The sequence below is a fragment of the Trichoplax adhaerens genome, genomic scaffold (assembly GCF_000150275.1).
Source record: "Trichoplax adhaerens TRIADscaffold_5 genomic scaffold, whole genome shotgun sequence".
Taxonomy (NCBI): domain Eukaryota; kingdom Metazoa; phylum Placozoa; class Uniplacotomia; order Trichoplacea; family Trichoplacidae; genus Trichoplax; species Trichoplax adhaerens.
This window is the reverse complement of record NW_002060947.1, coordinates 7,862,524-7,885,769: the sequence shown is the minus strand read 5'-3', so window position 1 is coordinate 7,885,769 and position 23,246 is coordinate 7,862,524. Positions and strand designations below refer to the sequence as shown.

The 23,246-nt window shown below is 30.5% G+C and overlaps 3 protein-coding genes across 3 annotated transcripts; 2 read left to right on the top strand and 1 right to left on the bottom strand.

The window, feature by feature from the left end:
* Positions 1-1,877: 1,877 nt before the first annotated feature.
* TRIADDRAFT_56934 (uncharacterized protein) lies at positions 1,878-7,342 on the bottom strand (the record flags this gene model as incomplete). The annotated part of the gene is made up of 12 exons (XM_002112632.1): positions 1,878-1,909; positions 2,070-2,141; positions 2,318-2,361; positions 2,560-2,701; positions 2,973-3,030; positions 3,101-3,351; positions 3,490-3,783; positions 4,666-4,812; positions 4,904-5,354; positions 5,619-5,855; positions 5,960-6,030; positions 7,273-7,342. 12 exons carry the CDS (start codon positions 7,340-7,342, stop codon positions 1,878-1,880), a joined length of 1,869 nt encoding a protein of 622 aa, XP_002112668.1.
* A 2,769-nt stretch (positions 7,343-10,111) lies between these two features.
* Positions 10,112-16,538, top strand: TRIADDRAFT_56933 (uncharacterized protein; the record flags this gene model as incomplete). The annotated part of the gene is made up of 10 exons (XM_002113070.1): positions 10,112-10,124; positions 10,374-10,477; positions 12,464-12,694; positions 12,994-13,447; positions 14,273-14,416; positions 14,567-14,881; positions 15,021-15,265; positions 15,358-15,418; positions 16,190-16,295; positions 16,481-16,538. 10 exons carry the CDS (start codon positions 10,112-10,114, stop codon positions 16,536-16,538), a joined length of 1,731 nt encoding a protein of 576 aa, XP_002113106.1.
* Positions 16,539-17,509: 971 nt separating this feature from the next.
* Positions 17,510-21,109, top strand: TRIADDRAFT_56932 (uncharacterized protein; the record flags this gene model as incomplete). Its single annotated transcript, XM_002113069.1, has 14 exons — positions 17,510-17,639; positions 18,017-18,064; positions 18,179-18,211; positions 18,336-18,524; positions 18,788-18,890; positions 19,050-19,093; positions 19,549-19,608; positions 19,708-19,740; positions 19,918-19,953; positions 20,088-20,174; positions 20,299-20,385; positions 20,469-20,549; positions 20,779-20,844; positions 20,955-21,109. The coding sequence occupies 14 exons, from the start codon at positions 17,510-17,512 to the stop codon at positions 21,107-21,109; spliced, it is 1,152 nt and encodes a 383-aa protein (XP_002113105.1).
* Positions 21,110-23,246: the final 2,137 nt, after the last annotated feature.

Genomic DNA, 23,246 nt, shown 5'->3' with positions numbered 1-23,246 from the left:
TGGATTTTTGTTCATGAAAAATACCGTACGAGTTGATTTTTGAAATTTGAATTTTTGGTTATGAATATGAAATTTTGGAATTTTATGACGTGACTTGAAAGTCACATTAGGAAAGTTTAGTTAGGAAAATAGAAAATAAGATGGAAATTGGTAGAGGTTGTGTTGATTGTTAAGTAGTTAGAATGTTATTTTTACGACTAAATCTTGATGTTTAAAGGTTAGTTTTTAGACTTTTATAGTGTATTAATGATAGAAATTATGTTAGAAGTGAAGTTTGATGTATTTTAAGTTAGCTTATTGGTTTTATAGTGTTTTGTAAAGGAATCGTAGGGTAAATTGTGTCTGAACTTTGAATGATTTTTGTTTTCTTAAATGATGCAAAGTAGTTTTCTAAAACGGATCTTAAGAGCGATTGGTTAGCAAATATTTAGTTTTAAATACCTCTGACGGCTCGACAAAGCCTATAAATGATAGTATAATTAGAAAATTTAGAGAAGAGTAGAAGAAGATTTTATTTGAAGAACTTGTTGAATTTAAAAGGCCTTCGGGGTCGAATTGTCGTAAGTTAAAACGTTCTTCTTTTTGAAAGGTTGTTTGGTCGTTGACAATTTTTAAGTCTGTCATTTATTTATTAATACTTAAAGCTAAGTATTTGTAAGGTTGTTCGGTTTATACTTCTCTCCATTTTTGTTTCGTAATAAATTGTTGTTCGGTTATTTCCCCAAATTTTATTTGGTGTCAAAGTATTAGCGTTAAGTCGACCGGAGTGCAACGAAAGTAGAATCAAAGTTTGTTAAAGTTTTGCAGCTTGATCTCTACAGTTTTCATTTCATTACATTTGACTAGACTTTAATCTATTTTGCCTGCGTAGAATTAACCTTAAATTTGCTGGAAATATGGTCGGAGTAACGATTATATCTCAAATTCTGCCTGTGAATTCTAAATAATCACTTAAGACACATTCAGGCATATTAATCATACAGAAATGTATAAATTAGCCGTAAATTTATTCGCAAAACTTATTCAAATAACTATTTGACCTTCTTTCTTATATAATTCCAGTATCATAGGTTTAAAGATATATCGATTCTAGAAAGTTATTATGTAGCTATATCGGGTAGAGCTAGCAACTGAAGTAGCGGCTTCGGTACGATACTGTAGAAGTTTTTCACGGTCATTGCTGCTTCTCTTTCGTTATTTAGAAGCATATAACAAGCTATTTTGCTATTATATTTGGATAAATCAGCTGAAAAGAAGTCAATTTTGATCTTTTGCATTAGAAACTGACTGTTTGGCTAATTATTAGCATATCAATCAGTTTTGTATTATAATTCAGTCCGAAACGGAAGAGGAATTTAATAATTATGCCTCTATTTGCTCTCTTTCTGTTAATCAATCTAGAAGATGTTAAAAATGATATCTTAATTCATCTTGCATACAGTGTTGGACTCAGTTTAATTGATAATCAGTTACTAACATATTGGAGGATTTTAATTCAAAAATCGATTGCAAGTTAGACATATTTTTTATGAAATACTTGTGGCACGCATTCACATTAGTTCTGTATAATTAAAATTTTATGCTTTAGACGGATATATAAGGTTAGGTAAAAATCTTAATTGTACGATATTTTATCTACCGTGACAGCTATTAGCTGTCGATACTTTGAGCCTCTATATCTTTAATAATATTAAATATATGATAATATATCGTAATTACATTCTACATTGCGTAAAGTTCAACTAAATTTGTGACAGATCTACGACATTTCATTTCAGGCTTATAGGATTTTCATTTATATCAAAAGTAAATAAATAATGATGGCAGTATTTGATCTTACTAGTAGATTTATTAGCTTTTGATTTTGCCTAAAAGTTCTAAATGATAGTGTCTTCCAGATCAGTTTCATCTAATAATTGTTAATAAAATAAAGAAATAGAAGTTAGCTGTTTCTAATAGGCCTGGATATATTTATGCTAGCTTCACTATTTTAACATATTCTGAAGAAGGCTTAGATAATCACTTCATAATCGCAAGGAAGTGATCGTATTGTTATATCTTGCTAATACCTAATTCATTTTTATCGCTAGTATCGGAAAAAGCTGATCGCCTTCTACAGCAGCAACAATAATTATTAATCCCTACAAAGCGAAGGAGTATTTTTTAATGTCACTAGTCACAGTTCTTAATTATGACAAAACTATCCTTGAATTATTTCAGAAACGAGGCCTAGATTGGTAAAATTTCTAGACCATAAAAATTTTACGTAATAGAATCACTACGGCGTTTTAAGCGTATACGCAATCAAGAAACTTACAGTAATTTCGACAAATAGCGCTTAATCCATCATTCAGAGAAAACCTACTTGTAGAATATTACAAAAATTATGGCTAGTTTATCCCACTTATCAACACAACCTGATGTTTTCAGGTTATATTCTACCGAGTAATGAACGTAATAGGTAGCTCCATAATTCAGTCATAAGTATTCAAAAATTCAAATGGCAAAGGCTAAATTTAAAGTTGTATTTCAAATTGAATCACAGTCGACAAGTCTTACTTTGGTATGCCGCCAAACTTTAATATCACAATAAGGACAGCAATAAGCATAGCTCCGGCAGTAAATCCTCCGATAATCAAGGGAGCCAGGGATAGACGAATAGCATCTGTTTTGGTATCATCAGAAATTACTGGTCCTATGTCTATAAATTGAATTAATATTAATGCTTAATACATCAAAGGCATAATTAAAGCTAATATCATGAAGCAAAAAAGTTTCTAATAAGTCAAATAAGAAAATTGAAATCGTAAATATTATTTAAAAATTTAATCATTTCTGGAAGCAAAGATATTTTCAACAGCGTTTATGGGCATTTTGTAAAGAACTTATGCAACATCGCAAATTTTAAAAGCAGTTATACTGGCCAACTCATTTGCAGTATACTGTAAAGTTTCTGCAGATTTATTTCTTACGGATAAACGCTGGATAGCTTTGTGGTCCATATTGTCCTAATTTCGTGGTGGCACTAATCTACGATCAAATTAAAATGCTGCTGATTACTATAATTAAAATGTGATATTAATGCTATAGCTAAATTTACCGTGATCGAGTAGTGAGATCTTGGTCTCAGATGTGAGATATTAGCAAATTGAACAACTCCGTCAACTTCTTGCACAAATATTTCTTCTTTGGCTAGCGTAGATAACGTAGCATGATTTTCTAGTAGACGACGGCAAAGTATTCGATATTTTATGATTAGCCCATTAGATACTCTCGGAGGTTTCCAGGTAATGTAGATTAATGGATAGAATTTATCCTGTAGTACATGAACTTGGCGTGGTGCTCCAGGAACTAATTAATCATAAAGATATGCATAAATTTTTAATCTCTAGGCTTGAATTCATATTTTGTAACATGGAAATAAGAGAAATTATGAGTTAATTATTTATAAATAGCAAAAAGAATGGCTGATTCTTTTATTAAGCTTACCTCCATCTTTTGTTTTTATCTTCAAGGTGGCACAAGGCATTTTTAGGTACTTTTTACCATTCGCAATAACGATAGGCGAAATTTTAATCACGTACATTGCATTTGGAAGGAGGGAATTTATTTTTATCCTAGTCTTTAGTTTTAAATTACGATTGTATTGGATTCCAGATACTGAGCAATTCCGACACTGCAATCGAAATGTCATAGCTCTTGTTTTCCTGGATCCAAAGCTCAAAACTTGGATTAAGCTGCTGGTATTGGCTGAGGAAAATCTGACTTTGCATTTAGGAATAGCTAGATTTTGTAATTTGCCATCACGAAAATAATAGTATGATTTAAAATTATGTCTGAGACTAGAATAGGATCGAATTTATGGTATTGTATTTTAGTTTAAGCTACAAATAATTTATATAGTTATTGTACTGTGTATATGAGAAAGGACAGCATTTTCTTATAAGCATAATCCTCCTCAAAATAAGCTGACTGGTAGTCCTACTATTTTATAGGAAGTGAAAGATGTATTATTACCGTAGAAGGAAGAGATGCAGTGTACTAACCAAAAAAATGGCTAATTTTAGTGATTAAAATTGTAGTGTTTACTTCTAAATACGGTATAGTCTATTTTTAGTAAAAGTCAATTTCCACTAGATTGCAGCATAACTCTAAATATGTATAATTTATATTTAACAAAATACTCTGTGGAAATTGCTTTGAATCTAGCTGAATTATATCATAGCCCTGTCTTAACATAGAAGTAACATATTCTTATTAGTCATTTATGATTTCCTCCTGCTGTGCTTCATACATTATAAAAGCTATCTTCTTTCACCTATCTCGTTAGTTAGTTCTGCTAGTTACACGGTAAGCTTGTACGCTTTACCTATGCAACATTACTATAGCTATTCGACTAGTCACGTCATTATACACGCTGTAATCTCACACGGTCTTTCCTTTGCACTAATTCCAATAAACTCTATTCCTCTACTGAATTAACTCTGGTAATTTACTGTGATCATGACGAATCCACAATCTTCCGAAACATCACAAAAATTTTTACGTTTAAACGTTCATAAAACTAGATTATTGGCTAAGCAAATCGACTGTAATTTTGACATCATCTTGGCTTTGCTAATTTAATATGGTATAGATCTATAAAGCTGGTATAATAAGTCTTACGTTGGCAAGGCAGCTGAGAGTTTAGTTTAATTTGCTTGGAATTGCAAATACATTTGACGGATCCTCTTACTGTAGTCGAAGTATTAGCTGGACATGGTAAACAAGGTAAAGCAGAAGAATTGGGCTTGTAGTAGTTTATCTGGCATTCTATCCAAAGATAGTAACATATTTCAAGATTATTATGACATTGAGATTTAGGTTCAAACGATATTTCTACGTTGATAATATGATAACTTACTGACACAATATTGCTGCCTGCGCTCCTTACCACGAGGGCAGCGACAAGCATTAATAAAATGACTCCAATTTCCATCGGGTTGACACCATGCTACTGGTTTCGATACATTAGCCACTACCGATCCTGTGCAATGGCCTATGACTAATTTTGGACCATTTTGAACAGAAGGAGGGTTGCTTTCAGGAAATATTGCTCCTTCGGCAATAATTTTTTCACAGACGGTATTGATTATTCTAACGGAATTAACTTGACTGCATGAACGATTATTTTGAATTATTAAACGAGCATAAACAAGCTTTGGCGTCGATTTAATGTCCATATCCATCTCTTCGACATTTTGTAAATGATGCGCGTGATTTTTTAAATTCTTTTCCTTTTCTAGAGCTAACTCAGTAGCAATATTTGATTCCCTTTTCAGTTGAATATATTTATCACTAACTTGGCTGGTTTGCTACAAGATATTTAATGACAGTTATAAATGATTAGCACAGGCTGGTAGCAATATCGCTATCGGTTTATAGTCCTACATAAAATTTGTGAGTTAACAAATTGAAGGCATTGAAGCCAAGCATAAAAAATATTGAATGCATTAGGAAGACTTTAAGATTTCTAAACTATGCTTTAGAAACGGAAAACTCCCAAAAATTAAGCTTAGTTTACTAAAATCGAGATTAATCCATGAAATAGCATGCCAATAAACTATTAAAACAGCTACCTGACAGAATTGGCTTTCAGAAACTTTAGCTGAAGGGACAACAATGGCTTGCAATTCTGGAATGCTATCATCACCGACGGTGATATTAGGAGCTTTAATATATTGGATATGAACTGTAATTTTCTTATTGGGTAATACAGCGAAGGTTGGTGATATCAACCAAGAAATTTGGTCAGAAGAATAATCGCACATATAGATCGGATTGTCTAACTGCCATAATAATTGGTCATTGTTGTTCTACAAGTTAGAAAGAAAGAGTTAAATACATGTTTTGCAATATAAACTTATCAACTTAAACAGCACAATTGACTACTATTGCTATCGTCTAGATGCTAAAGTACCGTTTGATTTGTTAATACTTCCTCTGAACAGCTTTGCCATCGAGACCATTGATATTCGCTTACTGCTGTGTCTAATAAATAGACTATAAATTGCTAAAAGTTAATTTATCAATTTACAATATCCTAAAATAAGTAATCATCAAGTTTATCGTAAATGAGTTTCGAAAGCAATAGGTGATTTTGTACAGTTCTTTCTCTCCACCTGCTAATATATTAGCTAACCAAACTAAATGAGAGACTAAAAATGGCTAAAAGTTAAATTATTTTATACAATTATCAGTTCGTAATATCCTACTATTTCGATTATCAAGTTAATTGTAAAAAGCTATGAAAGAAAATGGTGATTGCCTGTCATTTCTCGTCACCTCTTAATTTATTAGCCTATCAAACTAAGTGATTAGTTTAATAGAGTAGGTCTACGATATCAATGCCTTCCACTGTGGTTATTACAAATAAGTATTGGCAAATTTTGTCACAGCTTGATTTGTTAGGAGCATCAAAATAGAAGAGTAATTCCTTACTAGACTATTCATTAATGAAAATCAACCAACTAAAGTTTTAGTGTGCTCAGAATATCTGTAGAAAAGTTTACTTTCTTGTTTTATCCATTAAAGTCATTCGTAAGTATTAGTTTGGGTGTAAGCAAAAGACTTGATTATCTTTCACTTGTTTCCTTTCAAAAAAAATATGAACTTGATATCTCTTATGTTGTTTTTGTAAAGAGCATCGCCAAACTTAACAGGCAATCGCTTTGTAATATTAAATTTGGTGACTATTACTAAAATAAATTATGACCAGCAAATAGCACAAAAGGATAAATTGTCTGCCAAATGGTACGCAAGAAATAGGATTGCCAACTACCAATTTTATTTTAATTATGGGTTCATATACTAAATGATAATTTATTATTACAGTTCATAGATAGTATTGAAAGAGAAAGCAATCATTTGTAATTCTGATACTTTTGCCGGCTAGTAACTTAGTTAACTGATCTTACATCTGGTAAAAATAAGATATGATAACTTTTATTATAGAAGATTTTAGTATATTCAGAAATTATTGTGTACTGGTTCTATTACAGAGATTGGCCATTCTGTAATTTTAAGTCGGCAATTTATAGAAAGTACATGTTAAAATACCATAGCTGGATATTCTTTAAATTTACTAGCTATATCGACCATCGGTAAAATAAGATTACATCGTTTGCCTATGATTACAGTATTAATATAATGAAATTCTCTAGCAGTCGCTCCATTTTAAATGACAATCAATAATAGCTATATTATAGAATAAACAGAAATTCTAACATTTACCTTGTTCACTACGTGTTAGAGTAATGCATAAGAAAAAGTACTGAAGAATATAGCCCAAAATTAATACCATTTCCAAGCCTATTTTTCAATCTTTCCAACAATAATTTCAATAGCAATTAAGAATATTAAATTTTGTCTCCATGCAATGTCTGGTTGAATTTAGACAGAGCAAATGCCTTTAATTATTGGCCCTAGGAGTATATCTATTTTGCGATGGTAGCGTAAAAGTATAGGAATAGCTTTATTTATCACTATGTTACTTTCAATTTGGCTAATTTGATCATAATATGATTCTAGGTATCGTTTGTATTTCCAGCAATATGTTACAATATTTCAATGATAAATCAGCTATGAAAAACATGTAATTAAATTAAATATCTTATTTGCTTGCATCATTCATGTCATCATCGTATAGTTCGATTTTGTATTATCACTGAGCTATTCAGAAATAGAATCCACTTTTATCGTAGCTTGGTAAACGAAAAAAGTGTTGCAGATTATAGTTAGATTTTAGATAGAAATACAAAGAAATTATAGTAATATTTATCTCTGAGAATGGGGATTTATAGCATCAGCTGGATCGTTGTACAGTATGAGAGCATTACAGACATTTAATTTGTTTAACTGCGTAATTCTTTACTATTGGGTAAAATTAAGTTATCGTATTAGATTAGAGAAATATTCGCAAGTGGAAAATTACCTGAAATAACGTACGATTGTAAATCAATTCGATAGAATTGGTTGGAAGGGATTAAAGTACACAGTTTATAAGCCATTGATAATTACTGTTGTAAATTTATCTTTATGTGACGGTAAGGAAAGAAATATATCACGAATATTTTATTTGATAGCATGACATAGCGCCTATAGTATAAAGATATTTCTATAAATAAGGAACTAATTATAATTATAGCAATTGGATTAGTACTCCGAGCATATGCTCTTTTAATAGCTTTGAATGAACAAAGACGATCAAAATCTTTGGAGTTATTTTCGATCGCTGTCAGTAGTTTATCGATTGTAATGTGAGTATTGCGGCCATGTTAACTCTTAAATTAACGGATTACCGATTGGCGAAAGATTGATTATTTTGGAATGTGGATTTTAATACTATTACTCTCTTTCTGTTCCATTTGCTGTCTAGGAGATCAAGGTTCGTTCATTTACGATTTATTATTGTGTCCTTTTATGACTACGTATAGTATACGTAAAAACTTTTCCCTTTATTAAACCTTAAAGAAACGAAACTCAAGACTATGTTTGCTAAGGAAATATCATGTACTACTGTTTTCAGCGCTTATTTTTAAATAAGGATTAATTTTTTTTACCTTAATGATAACGATAAGACATCTAAGAATAAAATCTTTGCTGTTTGCTCAATATTGTTAAAGTTAGTTGAAAACTTTGCGTAAAATAGATCATCATTGACGCTCCATTCAAGCAATTACATCAATGTAGAGTTTACAGAATTACCATCAACAACGCGCAACATATTCCATAACTTGTCTACAAATAGACATAGTCCATTCATTTTATTTTAAAGTTATGAAAATGATAGAAAGGAAATATTAAAACGCCGTTTATCAGTGATATGTCGTATATAGAAGGCATGGGAACAGTTAATTTAGCGTTGAGTTGAAATTAAAGCAAGACTTTTGAAATTTCGATACTATTTTTAGCTAATTAAAATCTTCAGACAAATGTATACAAACTAGTAGCAAACTTGGCGATTATTACAGCTAGAATATACTCTTTATAATCGTTGATAGTAGATGCTTATATACAAGTAGCTAGTGGAAGCAAAGTATCCGTATAATATGATACTTAAACTATAATGCTATACATCTACACTAGTCCCTACCTAATTCCCATCTTAAAATAGCAATATTATGCACTGCGAGGGATTCTATATGAATTAAGGCTATGAAGAGGCTTTTTCCGTCATTTAATTGATATTTTCAGCTCATGGATACCTGTTACTTCTTCCTTGATTTAAATCAGGCATATATGTTTTAATGAAAGATTCTTTTATGCATAAACTGTAGATCACAACTAGCATATATCCAAATCTATTTGTACAAGCTAAATTTGATTTGTTTATTTCGGTTATAGCAGTTAGTTCAAGTCTGTAGTATTTTTTACATTCATGTGCAAATAGGAAATCAATTCATCATGGTTATCAAAATGTTGTTCAATAAGTTTGGAAAGTACTTCATATTTCATAATTTAAATATAACACTAGCAGAAATCCTGGCCGATATTCTAAGATGAAATTAGTTGCTACTAATAGAAATGGATTGATGTTACCATAGCTATAAAACTCTGGTAACTAAAAGTCTTGAAAGACTTTATAAAGAGGGTGAATTATTGCATACAGAAATCGAATTACCTTTCTTATGTATGAAAGATGATTATAGTATAAACTTGAAGAATTGGATAGAGGAAGAAAATGATTAAAATATCGACCCTAAGTGTCCTAATAAATATGGTGAAATAGATAATATCATATTACGGACATTAATAAATATCTAAACGAAGTAGTTCTAGTCTATACTTCAAAATAAGAGTATAGCCAGAAGGAAAAAATTTTAATTGCTTTTGCAGACACGACTTAGATATTAATAGTAACAGCGATTGTCGTTGTCTAAAATAATAATAGATGTAACTATAAAACTACACAAATTTGAGGATATCGTTAAAAATGTTAATAATGAACAGTCATATTCAATATTATAAAACACGAGGATTATAGAAAGAAATGGGGTTGCTTTAAAATGAAATCAAATATCGCTGTAAGGTATTTCAATTGGTATTCTAAAATGTGGGTAACGGTACAGGTATGGGTCTAACTGGTATGACTGATACAATCCAAATATCGACATTAAGGGAAGATACAATAATCAATATTTTCGAAGATTAAATTATTAGATTTAGCTAATGTTAACAAACAGTTTAAGAATCGATAGGATATTAGAATACGAAAGATCAATGCTATTATCTCGTACAATATTTTATTTAATTAGAACACTTAAAAACTTTATCCAAACACTGTATAATTTTTGATAGATTTACATATATATTTATATTATTTTCTCCATTAGTCTTTCTGCTACAAAGTGGCTACCAAACTGCAAATCGGCCACCATGGAATCAGTGGCAAAATTGCCCTGTCAACGTTAACAGTAACCAAGGGGATTCAGTCAAGGTAAACTATGTGGAGTACACTAAATAAACTTTATTAGTTTTTCTAGCCAATTCGCTGCTGAACTATTGAAAAGTTCAAGGCTACTTTCTAATTAATACTCAGTGTTACCATTTCTACTATAATTTATGAATATTGAATCATAGTAAATATGATGAGTTTATGACGAATAATGTTTATCGGGTGATGCTTTCTTGCTTCTTAAAAATGTCTGCTATATGATGGATTTAATTCTCACGCAAGGTTTATCAGTTAGTTGCAGACAGTATTTGTTCCATTGGGGATTTTGAAAGTTAGTTATTTCTATTATTAGAAGAATTTTACACTCACGAACTACATTAATTTCGGGACTGAACCCTATTCCAAATAGTCTACCGTAGGTAATCTTTATCTTATACTGATAATTTAATGCCCATTACTCACAATAACGTAAAGAAATTATAAAGAGCTTACAACTGATTACCAGTACCATGTAGATACGCATATTCATGTGTATTAATTTCTGTATTAAAATTTGTCAAAAAGAACAATAACTACACTAGGATCTAGTTAGTCAAATTGAAACCTAAACTTTATTGAAAAATAAGCCCATTAATAGTGAATTAAATCAACTTTCATCATCAGTTTATACAATATATTATACAATTATGCAGCTGTCTATTAAAAATATATGAAATATCATAGATAAATTAATATTAACTCATTCTTGGAGAAGCTGTTATATGAAAAATATGTCACGATAGCTATGTAAAGGTTACTCTGTGACAAATAGATATATCTACTTATGCTGGATCATGTTTGTTAAAGTGGAAGATATTAATACAAGTAAATCATGACAACTTCATACGTTCTTATATTAGTTTACAAGGTATATTATATTTGCTTTCATATCAATTTCTTATTAAAATAGCAAGCTGAAGGTATTTTTTAGTTGATACAAGACATGTTACTATTTTTAGCGCTAGCTAACTGTATCTAATTCAGAACAGCTTTTCGAAAAGTCTAAGAGTAATCATGATGCATATCAGTATATCTTGCTAGTCAATAATTGGTACTGAAGCAAATTCTTCTTGAAAAGTAGATTTCTATTTAAGTGCTTGTTATGGTGTTACCTTACCGTTAAAATAGTTTAATAAATGCAGTAGTAGCTAATACGGAAAATATCCATATTTGCAGTGCTATGTAAGATAAGTAAAGCCTTAACGTGGATATTATTTGTGATAGTTTATGACACATTTGACATTGATTGTTACCGTGCATAGATAGTAGTAAGATGATTAAAGTTCTAGCTATTGATAATTGAATTAGACAATATATATGCTTAGGTTAGGGATTAAGTATGAGTAACAGATTAAAAATATTTACTGGCAGTAAAACTATGTAAGGAACATCTCAGTTCGAAATGTCTCTTTTGGTAAGGTATAACAATAATACTGTTGTTGTTTACAAATTAGTCGGTTTCTATATAAACGGAAATGTTTGAGTTGAGTTGTGCGCTGAAAAGTTATAGATGTGTCTTAGCTACTAAAAGTTCTATCTATACAGTACTTTACTGTATGTGTTCAAATTTTTAGTAAAAGGGCGTTCAAGTCACTAGTTACTTACAGACTTTTACTATACGTTTCCTTGTCGTAGAGTTTAAATTGACACAGTGCTAAATTCATTGTGTTGTTTGTTGATTACCGGTAACTAGACTTTAGCCAGATTGATCGAAGAGTTTGCATCTGATAATATTTATTGTATACCACTGATAAACTATATAATTACAAGCTGCTCATTTCATCAAAATTTATAATCATTGGCTATCTTCTATTGCTTGAACTATCATATCTGATTTAATAACTTATCAAGGCAGTCTGAAAATGCAGTAGTAGGTACTCCTCCAGATATTTTTACTGGTTAATCGGTAGTAATATTGTAAGGTTGTACTATCACTAATTCAGTTCTTTCGGTATAATTAATTAATTATTTATTTTTCATTTTGCCAAGTTTGAATTAAAGCAACTTGGCGTTGTACAATACTATTACATTTGTAATCAAGTACGTAATCAAAGAACATGGCTTATATCGCCCTATTTTGGACTCAATTCTGCTAAGGAAATTTATATCAAGATCAGATATACTAATACACAAGTTTGTCCTCAAAATCGATTCTGTGCGTCAGGTCTAGGTATCTATGCAAGCGTTTTATTCGACCCAATCGACGGAAACATTTGTCAGGTAACCATATCTTAAGATGCTGCAGTATATATCTATATGCATAAACTTGATTCGTACACTGTAAGATCTGTTTTTACTTTAATTTATCAATTTTATATAATCGTATAGATATTTTTGTCGATTGAAAAGGATGATATAAAGCAACGATTTGTTTTGATTCTCTAATACTGCATGTCCTGACTTACATGTTCTATAATGTAAATTAATTATAACTGTATGAATGAATGTTTTCATAAGATGCAGCCTTCAAATTGTAAATATTATGAAGGATTTAATGCCATACGTTTGCTCTTATTTAGACCGCAGTTCTAAAGATTTTTAAAGGTTTAGTGGAAAGCCAACATCAAGATCGACCAATTCGGACTATACCACAACCCTATAAATATCGTGATACCTCCAATGTGTCACCTCAACAAACTCCAATTCCTTTTCTCATTGCAAGAGAATGGAGATTAGCCAACATGCACATAACTATTGAAGATAGAGGAACATGTAGCGAAATTGAAGCTGTGTCTGTTTGGTATTATGCTTGCCCATTAATGAACTACCCGGATGCTTTCTTTCCGCGTACAGTTGCACCAGCTGCCATGAATGGTAGTATTACAGTGACTGGGATATGTTCTGGCTCTTCAACAAATCTTCCTTATGGTTTAAAAACTACTGCTGAATGCCAACCTAATGGTAAATGGGCAAATTATGTCAATAATTGTCCTTGTAATGCCGGTCGGGAAAGAATTTTCGTATCTTGCCAAGGTTGGTAAAGTACATATTAAGTGCATCGCCTAATTCCGCCAGTTATACTTTATTGAAATAGTAAGATCTTCTAACGAATAATCTGCTAGATTAATAATATCAGTAAGCAGTAGTATTTATTTTCCAGTGAATCATATTCTATTTCGCTTAATCTAAACTATTGTAAATAATTTTCGGCAATAGCTTACTTGCAAAAACAAGTTACTATAAAATTTTAGGGCTATGAATAAATAATATACGGATGTATCTTGGGATACAATTCAGTAAATAGTATAATCGCATATTAGTTCTTATTTCGTAATAGCTGACAAAATAGCATAAAAATTTTTAACAAACGATAATTTCAATATCCGTATACTGAGATATAGACCAGTTGTGATGCTGTTCAGCAAATAATATGTTTTTAATTAATGATCCTCGAGTGTAGGCTAGGATAGCTTATTTTAACTAGTAATGATGAATTTCTCTGTCTTAAAATGATGCTTAGTAATCTTTTAAAATAATAATGCCAGTTAGTAAGATGTACTGTATAGTGCTTTGTAATTGGAAACTTAATTCAGGGATGGTAATACCAGCTAGTAATAAAATTATGCTTCAAATTAGTTATTAAATTCTTTGTCGTTAATGATAGTAAAATATATGCTTGAGTATGTCCTTTCCCAAATACAATTTCAAACTTACGATACAAATCTATTGCTACATAGAAGTCTTCCGCTAAGAAGAATGAAATATTTTATATTAGATACTGCAATTAACTATAAATATTGGTGACGCTATTTATCCACTTTTTCCATAGATAATTTACTTTGAATGATTCAATTCTAGATTGTAAATTTAATTATTATAAATCATTACCATCGTCCGGAAAGTGCGAACGATGTCCAAATAGCATGATAACTATTCGTAAAGGCGCCAGAGAATGCGTATGTCTGAAGAATAGTATTCTGCACATATCTGGGGAGTGTATCAGTAAGTATAGTATATATATATATATACATGTATTATAAAACTTATAAGGAAATGCTTAATTAACATCTTTTTAATATTTCTATTGGCATCATAATTATATCATCTTATTTGACTAGAATTTAATTATAATTTTTACTATATTTATTATAGCAATGCCCGTATGCAAGTTGTTCTATTTGGCTGTTAAAAATACATCGGCAATCTTACAATTTAGCCGCATCGAGGAACAAATTACAAGGAATATGTCTTTTGATTTAGAATGTTTTAATTGTAGCCTAAAGGATATTAATTTTCGTCGTTATACTGTTTATACGGCCAACATTACATTAGATAAGCAATTAATGGTAACTAACTTGAAACCAGCTACAAGTTATGCATTACGAGTAGTGCCATGGATTCATATCGTAGATGGTAAACAGAAAAAGACACCTTGTGAAACAGTAATCTTTCGGACACTAGATGGCGGTAAATGAAAAAGAAAATCATGTAGTATAGGATACATTAAAATAAACTATTGCATTATTACTGATGTAGTGTAGGTAAACTAAGAATTTATGATTTCCCTTATTATCCGTAAAAATGCATGGCTTTCACTATTTTGTAGTTCCTGGTCCTCCAACGAAAGTGAAAACCCAAAGCAAAAAGGGAAATCCCTTAGTTCATGTATCTTGGAAGCCGCCTACATTACCAAATGGTGCTATTCGTCGATATTTGATTATGTTTAGCTTAAAAGAAGCTTTTAATGCAACTGCAGAAGATCTTGAAAAAGATGTTATCGTCGAAGTAGATCATACCGTTTTATTCTATAATATTAGTACTTTACCTGTTCGAACAGTCTTTCATGTCACGGTAGGTAATAGAGCGTGATAAACCACTCTTGAACTGAAATTTTCTGAATTTTCCTGAAATTTAAATTCTTCAAAATGTTGAATAATCTTTAGATCAGAGCAGCAACTGTTCATGGAACATTTGGCCCTCCAAGTGTGACACGGAATGTAACAGGTAGCATGATTACCTTTTAATATAATCGGCTGATCTATCCGAGTTCATACTGCATGCAATCAAAGATTTATTACGCATTTTTCCATGGTGTAACTTTCGGTATAATTATTCGGAATGAAATTGCTTACTTTGCTATTAGCGTAGCAATTTAAAGTCTAGTTTATTGTTATTGTCACGACTGCAAGTTAAACTTAAAAAAATCTCCTTTATTATCACGTTACCAACCAGTAACTTAATGACTTATTCAAATTTAACATAAGCCGAAGTCTCCCTTTTTTCTCTATCGTATCTCCTTTTTATACCATTACAGTTAATACATCAATACTCTATACTTGTAAGGTAAGCCAATAAAACCACGACAACAGTAAATATATTTCAAAACATAATCTCACGACGGTAATCATCTCTAAAATGGTGAACATAACCAGTAATAATCCCTAATATGGAAATCAATTGAATATAACAGTTATCATAAGTTGTAGAGAAGTGACGTCAAGTCTTATTAATACTAATACTAAGATATACGAAAGTATAATAAATTAACGAGGACATAATAATACGATCAACTTGAGTACGTACTGCACTGGACTACAATATAAATTTAGGACTTAGTGTAATAGTGCAAGCAAATACGTAAGTATTAATCATTATAATTGAGCCTCAAGCTAAATAAAAAGCTTGTGAATCCTAAATTATAGCCACAGTCCACATTTTGATTAAGAATGAATCTTTTCTATCTCAATAATTAACTTTGTTTCGTTATTCATCTAGTTTATGAGAGAGATAGAACCACATCTTCAGTTATCGGAAGTGTTACCGGAGGAGCTGTAGCTACTGGTTTAGGAGTTTTTGCTCTGAAGTTTGGCATGATGGCTAAGTTAGTGTAGAAAGACTGGATAGAGTCTAATTAAATCGACCTCACTTTTATCTGAATCTATATCAATCTTTCTCTATTTAATATCATATTATTGCTTCTAATTTTTCTTATGTTTTAAAACTTTAATCAAGTTCAATCTGAAACTGTTTAAGATATAAAATTATAATAAATGAAATAAATTTTAGGGACGGAGTTAGTGCCGGAAAAATTATCGCCGTTGTCGATAAATGTAATTATACCTAATCTATTGCATCAATTTGACATACCAAAGTAATGCTATTGAGATATTACTGCTCACACATATCTGTATTCCTAATAATATCATACTGGGGGTTGATAACTGGCATTGTAAACATTAATTTCATCTTTAATTTTGAGATATTGTTAACTTTACATCTGCTTTATCTCACCATCTTAGTAAAGGCACTACCAAAATTATGCATGAAAATGCGTAACTGTAAGTAAATATAGTATTATATGAAGGAGATTAGACTAATCTGATTATAATAAACTAATTCTACAGACGCTGTATCATAATAGTAGGACGCATGAAGTGTTGTACTGTATTATGGATGTGATCTTCATTTAAATTGCTAATTAATGGTATAGGTGGTATAAAATTATAAAGATCATGATAGACAGAATGCATCAATTGGCCGCATTTTTCTGATTAATTGTTTAATTATTATTTAGTTAATGATAGAATAAGATAGCCAAAGCTATGATATTCTGGTAATAGTACCAGAATAATAGCAATACCGCATTATCTTGATAGCTACATTCATTTATAGATGATATAATAATCTTCATTTTTCTGAGTTCTTTATATTTAAAGACTTTGATAGATAGAATATAGTAATTTGCCATATTTTTCTAAATAATAATTCAATTATTACTCATTAGTAGTAGAATAAGATAGTTAAAATTACGATATACTGGTAGGCAGTACCGTACCATAATAATAATACCAATATTCTCTCGATTACTACATTCATTTGATAGATGATATCATAGTCTTATCTTGTTGACACCTTTCTAGTTAATCGATAAGGTAACCAATGTTAGTAATTTACAAGATAGCCAATACGGTTATATTCTCTCGATTTAATCTTTGATTAGTATTATTACCGAAATTGTACTACATAAATAATATTTATTTTGCGTTATTCAATCCACAATAATTCGCATATACAGTAAAATAGCTGAAATCGATCATGACGTTGCTTTTTCTTCATGTCTTACTAGATAAACGAATTAACAGAGTTCTCTGCTGCTGTGGCCTATGTGCTATATTATTTTGCTGCACAAAATGTAGAAAAAAAAAAGACGTTGAAGGTGGTAAAGGTAAGCCTAAAATATTGGCTACTGTAATATGTTGCATCAATTATATTGGCAATTGAAGCTCGGACCAAAGCCGATGGTATTCTAAAAGTGCAAGTATGCAGATATGTAACGTTCTTAGACGTAAATTTTGACTATCTTATTAGATTCGAAATCCTGTTGCAGATGCTGCGGACGGCATAAAAATTCCAACTCATCGGAAGGTTAAATTTATGTGTTGTAAAAATTGTCAGAACTAGTATATAGAACTGACAAACATTGATTTATTTTTGTGCATACAGCTTTCCTTTAATTCTATGTAGCATTAGTTATTTCAATATCAATGCTCAGGTTAATAGTAATTTATCATTTGCTCCAATAATATCGATGGAAAAATAAAGACGAAGTGGTCCTTCATGCTAGAGGACAAGCTACTACTGCAGGAATATGTAAGTTAGTTACAGAACATTGTACTTATCCCTAACAGAATTTTTGACAAAGTACCTTAGTAAGTAATACTATTCTATTCTTTACCACTTTAACAAAATTAATGATATGTTTAGCCGGGAATTTAAATACGCAAGACCAAGCTCTAGGTAATTCATTAAATATTCTAGCAAATGACGTAATTTATATCTGTAATGGCCATGTAATAGACTCCTTCTACTACTGCAATCGGCATTTTACCCTTATATCAGTAATTCTATTTATCATTCTTAGACAATGACAATCAATCTCGAAGGAGGAAAAGAAAGAAGAAGGAAAAAGAGGAGAAGAAAAATAAGAAGAAAAAGAGTGAATCAAAGAAAAAGAAATCTAAGAAGAAGAAATCCAAAAGGAAGAATAAATCATCATCTTCCTCCTCGTCATCTGATGATTCATCAACGATAGATAGCTATTCTTCCTCAGGTTATAGACATAGACGAAGAAGAGGGAGATATTCACGTCAAGATCGTTACTACAGTGGATCTGATTGTATGAAATAATCGATTTAAAATTAACTGCAAAAATGTCTACCTAGAAATGTTGAGCGAACAATTTTTTTTACAGAGTATTCTTTTGAAAATAAAATTAGTCATTGTGTATGAGAAATAAATAATTTAATCTTGTCCGTTTTAATTAAAAATTGTAGTTTCTAATCTTTTTGATAAGGTTTACTTTGCCGTATCTAGATTATAGCAGTTCACGAAGAAGAAATTCTCCAAAATATAGAAGGCGGCGTCGAAGATCCCTAGACAGCATTAGAGATCGATATGATGATCGATATTACGATCGGTATGTTCTGATAATAAAGCAGATGCTAATTTTGTTTTAGATCTTATGTTATAATGTATAATTTAAAATATCAGCAGAAGATTTGCATCTAGCAAAGATATTGCGTAATGAGTTCCTGGCTGACTACTTAATAAATTTTATGATCTTTAATAATTGCAGATCATTTTCAGCTGATGAGAAACAACGATATCGAGTTCATATAGGTGTTAATTTATTGCTCAAAATCAGTGATCAAAGATTGAAAATCAAGATGATTTGCAATCTAGTTTTACAGCTTCCATTAACTTTTAATTAATTTTAGCTATGTATTCAATCTTGCGATTTGCAATATAAAGTTTCAAGATTTCCGTAATCCATAATAGCTTTTGATAAGTTATAGCTGTTTGATTAATCTTGTTTACCGTTATAATTATAATTTCACCTAATAAAGATTGTGACGACCATGCACGAGTTTCAAGAAGGCATGAATATTACGGTAATATTGATAGCTATTGCCATGCAATATTGTGGAATGATGCACAAATAAAAATTAATGAAGAAAATGTTGCTTAATTTCATCCTAACCAATCGCTAGATCGCTAGAATATCCTATTTTAAATAAAGATGAGATAATTGCTATTTTTAAGTACGAATAAATCCTTTTCTTTTCTATTTACAGATGAGAGAAAATCACTGCATAAACAACTGTCTAGCAAACATAAGAAAGAAAACACGAGAGGTATTTCAGAAAATTTACTTGACTACCAAATGTCTTGATCACTAATTATTGATATGTTAAAGTGAGCAGGCTTAAATGGTTTTAAAATTTTTATTATAGATTTACCACCAGCATATGAATCTATTGCACGAGGTTGGATCCGATAGAAATTACTCCATTTTACCGCTAAAAAATCTTTTCGAATTGATATAATTTGTTAACATAACTATTTTTATATAAGAGAAGATTTTTTACATAAATTCTAAAAGATACCGAAAGTTGACGAAATAAAATACAAATATTTGATAGCTACTTCATGTTCACTTATAGCTGCACAACTGATGGAGCAAAGGAAAGCTACAAAAGGTAAGAAATTTTGCAAGTGTAAAGGGAAGACCTGTAATAATCAGGAAAAGCAAACAAAACTAATGCCATAAATGATACAATATTTTATTAGCAATTACCATTAGAAATGGATCATACACTACTCTTTATTCTAGATCAGGCATATAAAAAGCCAACGTTATCGCAACAACAAAAACAAATACTCAGAAATCTCTATAAGAAAGTTAAAGCAAATGAATCGGGTAAAAGATAATTTTAAACTACTTCCATCGACTTGTATAATATCTGAGTAAAAATATTAATCTTTAATTTAAACACCATCATAACATATTATTTGGCTAATAAAAATATTAATTAACTTAATAGGTTCCCAAGACAAGAGCATAAAATTAACAGCTCGCCAAAAACTGTTAATACTCAAGTTACGTCGAAAAATTGCTGCAAAAAAAGCAGGTATACAGTAATTGAAAGCAGTTCGATACGGTGAAACAAATTGATTGAATTGATATCAGAATCTTAAATAATTACCACAATAGGAGAAAATTTCTTTAGCTGTGATGAAATTGAAAATCTAAGTGATATTTCCGGAGAATTCTATGATTGCCCGGATAGTGAGGGTAACATTTAATTCGTCTTTCTAGTTTAAGTAACATTCTGGCACTAAATTAGATATGGCTTCTATCGTAAATGCTATCATCCAATTGAAATATTGATGACTTTAGAATTCGTAATAAGTAGTTGAAATCGCTCTTAATCCGATGCTTTATAATGTAGTACGAATGCTTTTTACCGCATATTTTTATAGTCAGTCCCCTTTAGTTTTAAAATTAACTGTGTCTTATTTAGCAAGCAATGTTTATAAACCAAAATTAGAAATTCAAATTGAACCTGATCAGCAGCCCAACCCAACAGGTACTTATCATTACAGCTGATATTGACAACAGTATATCACATAAATATACTATCATGGTATAAATATGAACAGATGATTTCGCTTTAAAATTGTGGCTTCAATTAAATAGATCCATTGCAGCGAAATTTGCAATTACAGAATAGCAGCGATGAAAATCAAGCACTTCATGACCGTATTAAGGATATTATCTATTCTAAAAGGGTTATGAATGGCTACTTTAGCCAAAATGATCAAGGTGAAACGTCAGCAGCTCGAATAGCTTAGGCTTCAGGTGCTTTGAACGATATAGTATTATCATCGTTTATTAAAAAGTGTTTTTAAGGACATTTACAAGTGTTAAGATCAGCCATAGATGTAAAATCGTAAATACTTGATATATACCCTATTTAAGTAACGATTAAAAATAGCTTTATACTAGTGTTAGTATGCAAGTTGAGTTTAAATCTTAATTATTAAAATTGCGTAATTGGCCCTATACGAAAGGTTAAAAATCGATATAATTATCGACTAATAACTTCTTAATATCAGTTAATGTAAATATATGTAGGAAAATGGATATTATTTAAACGGTAATCAATAAAGACATTTTTCACCAAAGGAATGAGATAGCCCACTCTTACTATTGCCACTGTGCATGGCCATTTTTAGCTATTAAATAAATAATTTTGCTATACTTAAGTTTCTCTAACGCATGGAAAATCTCTTCAAGCTATAATACAGAGTAAATCTAAATATGATCTCCATCTGGTGATAAAAAATTTCATGAAGATATACGTTAGTAACGATCATCTCTGACACACCTAGCACCAGTGCATTTTATCAAGAAAATTCACTAAGTTCTTTATTGTACGCTATAATAATTTATGGTTAAAAGCAGTCCATATGGATCAGCATATAAACTGTCATCAAGTAGGGCATATAAGATTAGTAGCTAAAAAGAAAAGAAGTAAAGGTTAACTATATTTGTCGTGAAGGGGCTTTACTAATACTTGTCTTATTTACTGTACTTCAAATGATGCATGGGTACTTTAGTATTTATTAAAAATGCCGCTATCTATACGCTATACATTCTTTCATAGATAACTACAGTTTTATAATATTATTTAAGTGATAAGTAATATTTACGTAAATTAACTATGAATTGACTAGTTTTGTGATGAAAGGATTGTGATGGTTTAATCTCACCTACCTTTCTAATCATTAACAATCTGTAGAATTTTCATTTTAATTAATTTATTAAATTAGTACTTATATCTTACCAAACTAATGAATCTATCAATACTATGAGTACGAAATCTTGTCATTCAATGTAATCCGATCAATAGTATGATGAATAGATATTATTTATGCCATTTTATTGGATAGCCTTCTTGGATTGACTAATACATTGCACATACTGTAGATGTAATAGAGTAGTGTATTCCTTAAAATGATATAAAAGCTCTGACTGTAAAGTGCTGATTATGTTATAAGAAGTCAGCCATTATTTTATTTGATTATGGAACATTATCAAAATATCTACTAAACACAGGATGATGCAAATGAAATTTTTATCTAGGGTATGAAAATTATTCATAGGAATATGAGATTTTTATAGTTCTACCTTTAAAAAGTTTCTTCATATTAATCATCGAATCTTATAACTAATAACAGCTCCAAACTTCATGCAAACAGCTTATTTTTCTTGCACTGTATTCTTTTCTGATGGAAAAAGTTCTATATGTGATTGCCGCCTTCAATTGAATTATAATTCTAGAGCTATATTAGTCAACCTATCAATAACTGCAGTGACAAGTCACATAGCCCTCTCTGCCAATTAATAGTGTTATTTTATCGATTATATTACGACTAGGATCATACATTGCTTATTCAACCGAATGTTATTATCCAATCTCTTCTATGCTTTCAAGATTTTAAATATAATGTCTTAGCTGTAATATTCATAGACATCAAACCGGTAGCCAAATTTTTTTATAACATTTTTCTTTGCTCTATCACTAAAAATGCAGTAAAAAAATGCAAAATACTAAAATTAGGTTACTGTAAATAGTACAATAAAATAACATGGTCGATAGCCAAGAATACCAATAATAAGTTGCTGTACGCATATATATACCATTAAAGTAACATTCTTTTCAATTTGAAATACTAATTTAATTATAGTATAATTGCGTTAAAATCGATGTCTAAAATAATAATTAATACCACCATTAATCCAATTACTGCATACAGTATGAATTTGCAAGTATATTTCTATTCTATCCGGTAGATCGGGGTTAGTGATGTCAGATTGCATCTATAAATAGTACTACCAATCAAATGTGCTTTAATATTGATAGAATTCCATAGGATAGGATACCGTTAATATCTTCTCATTTGAAAAGCTGTATTATAGCTGTGA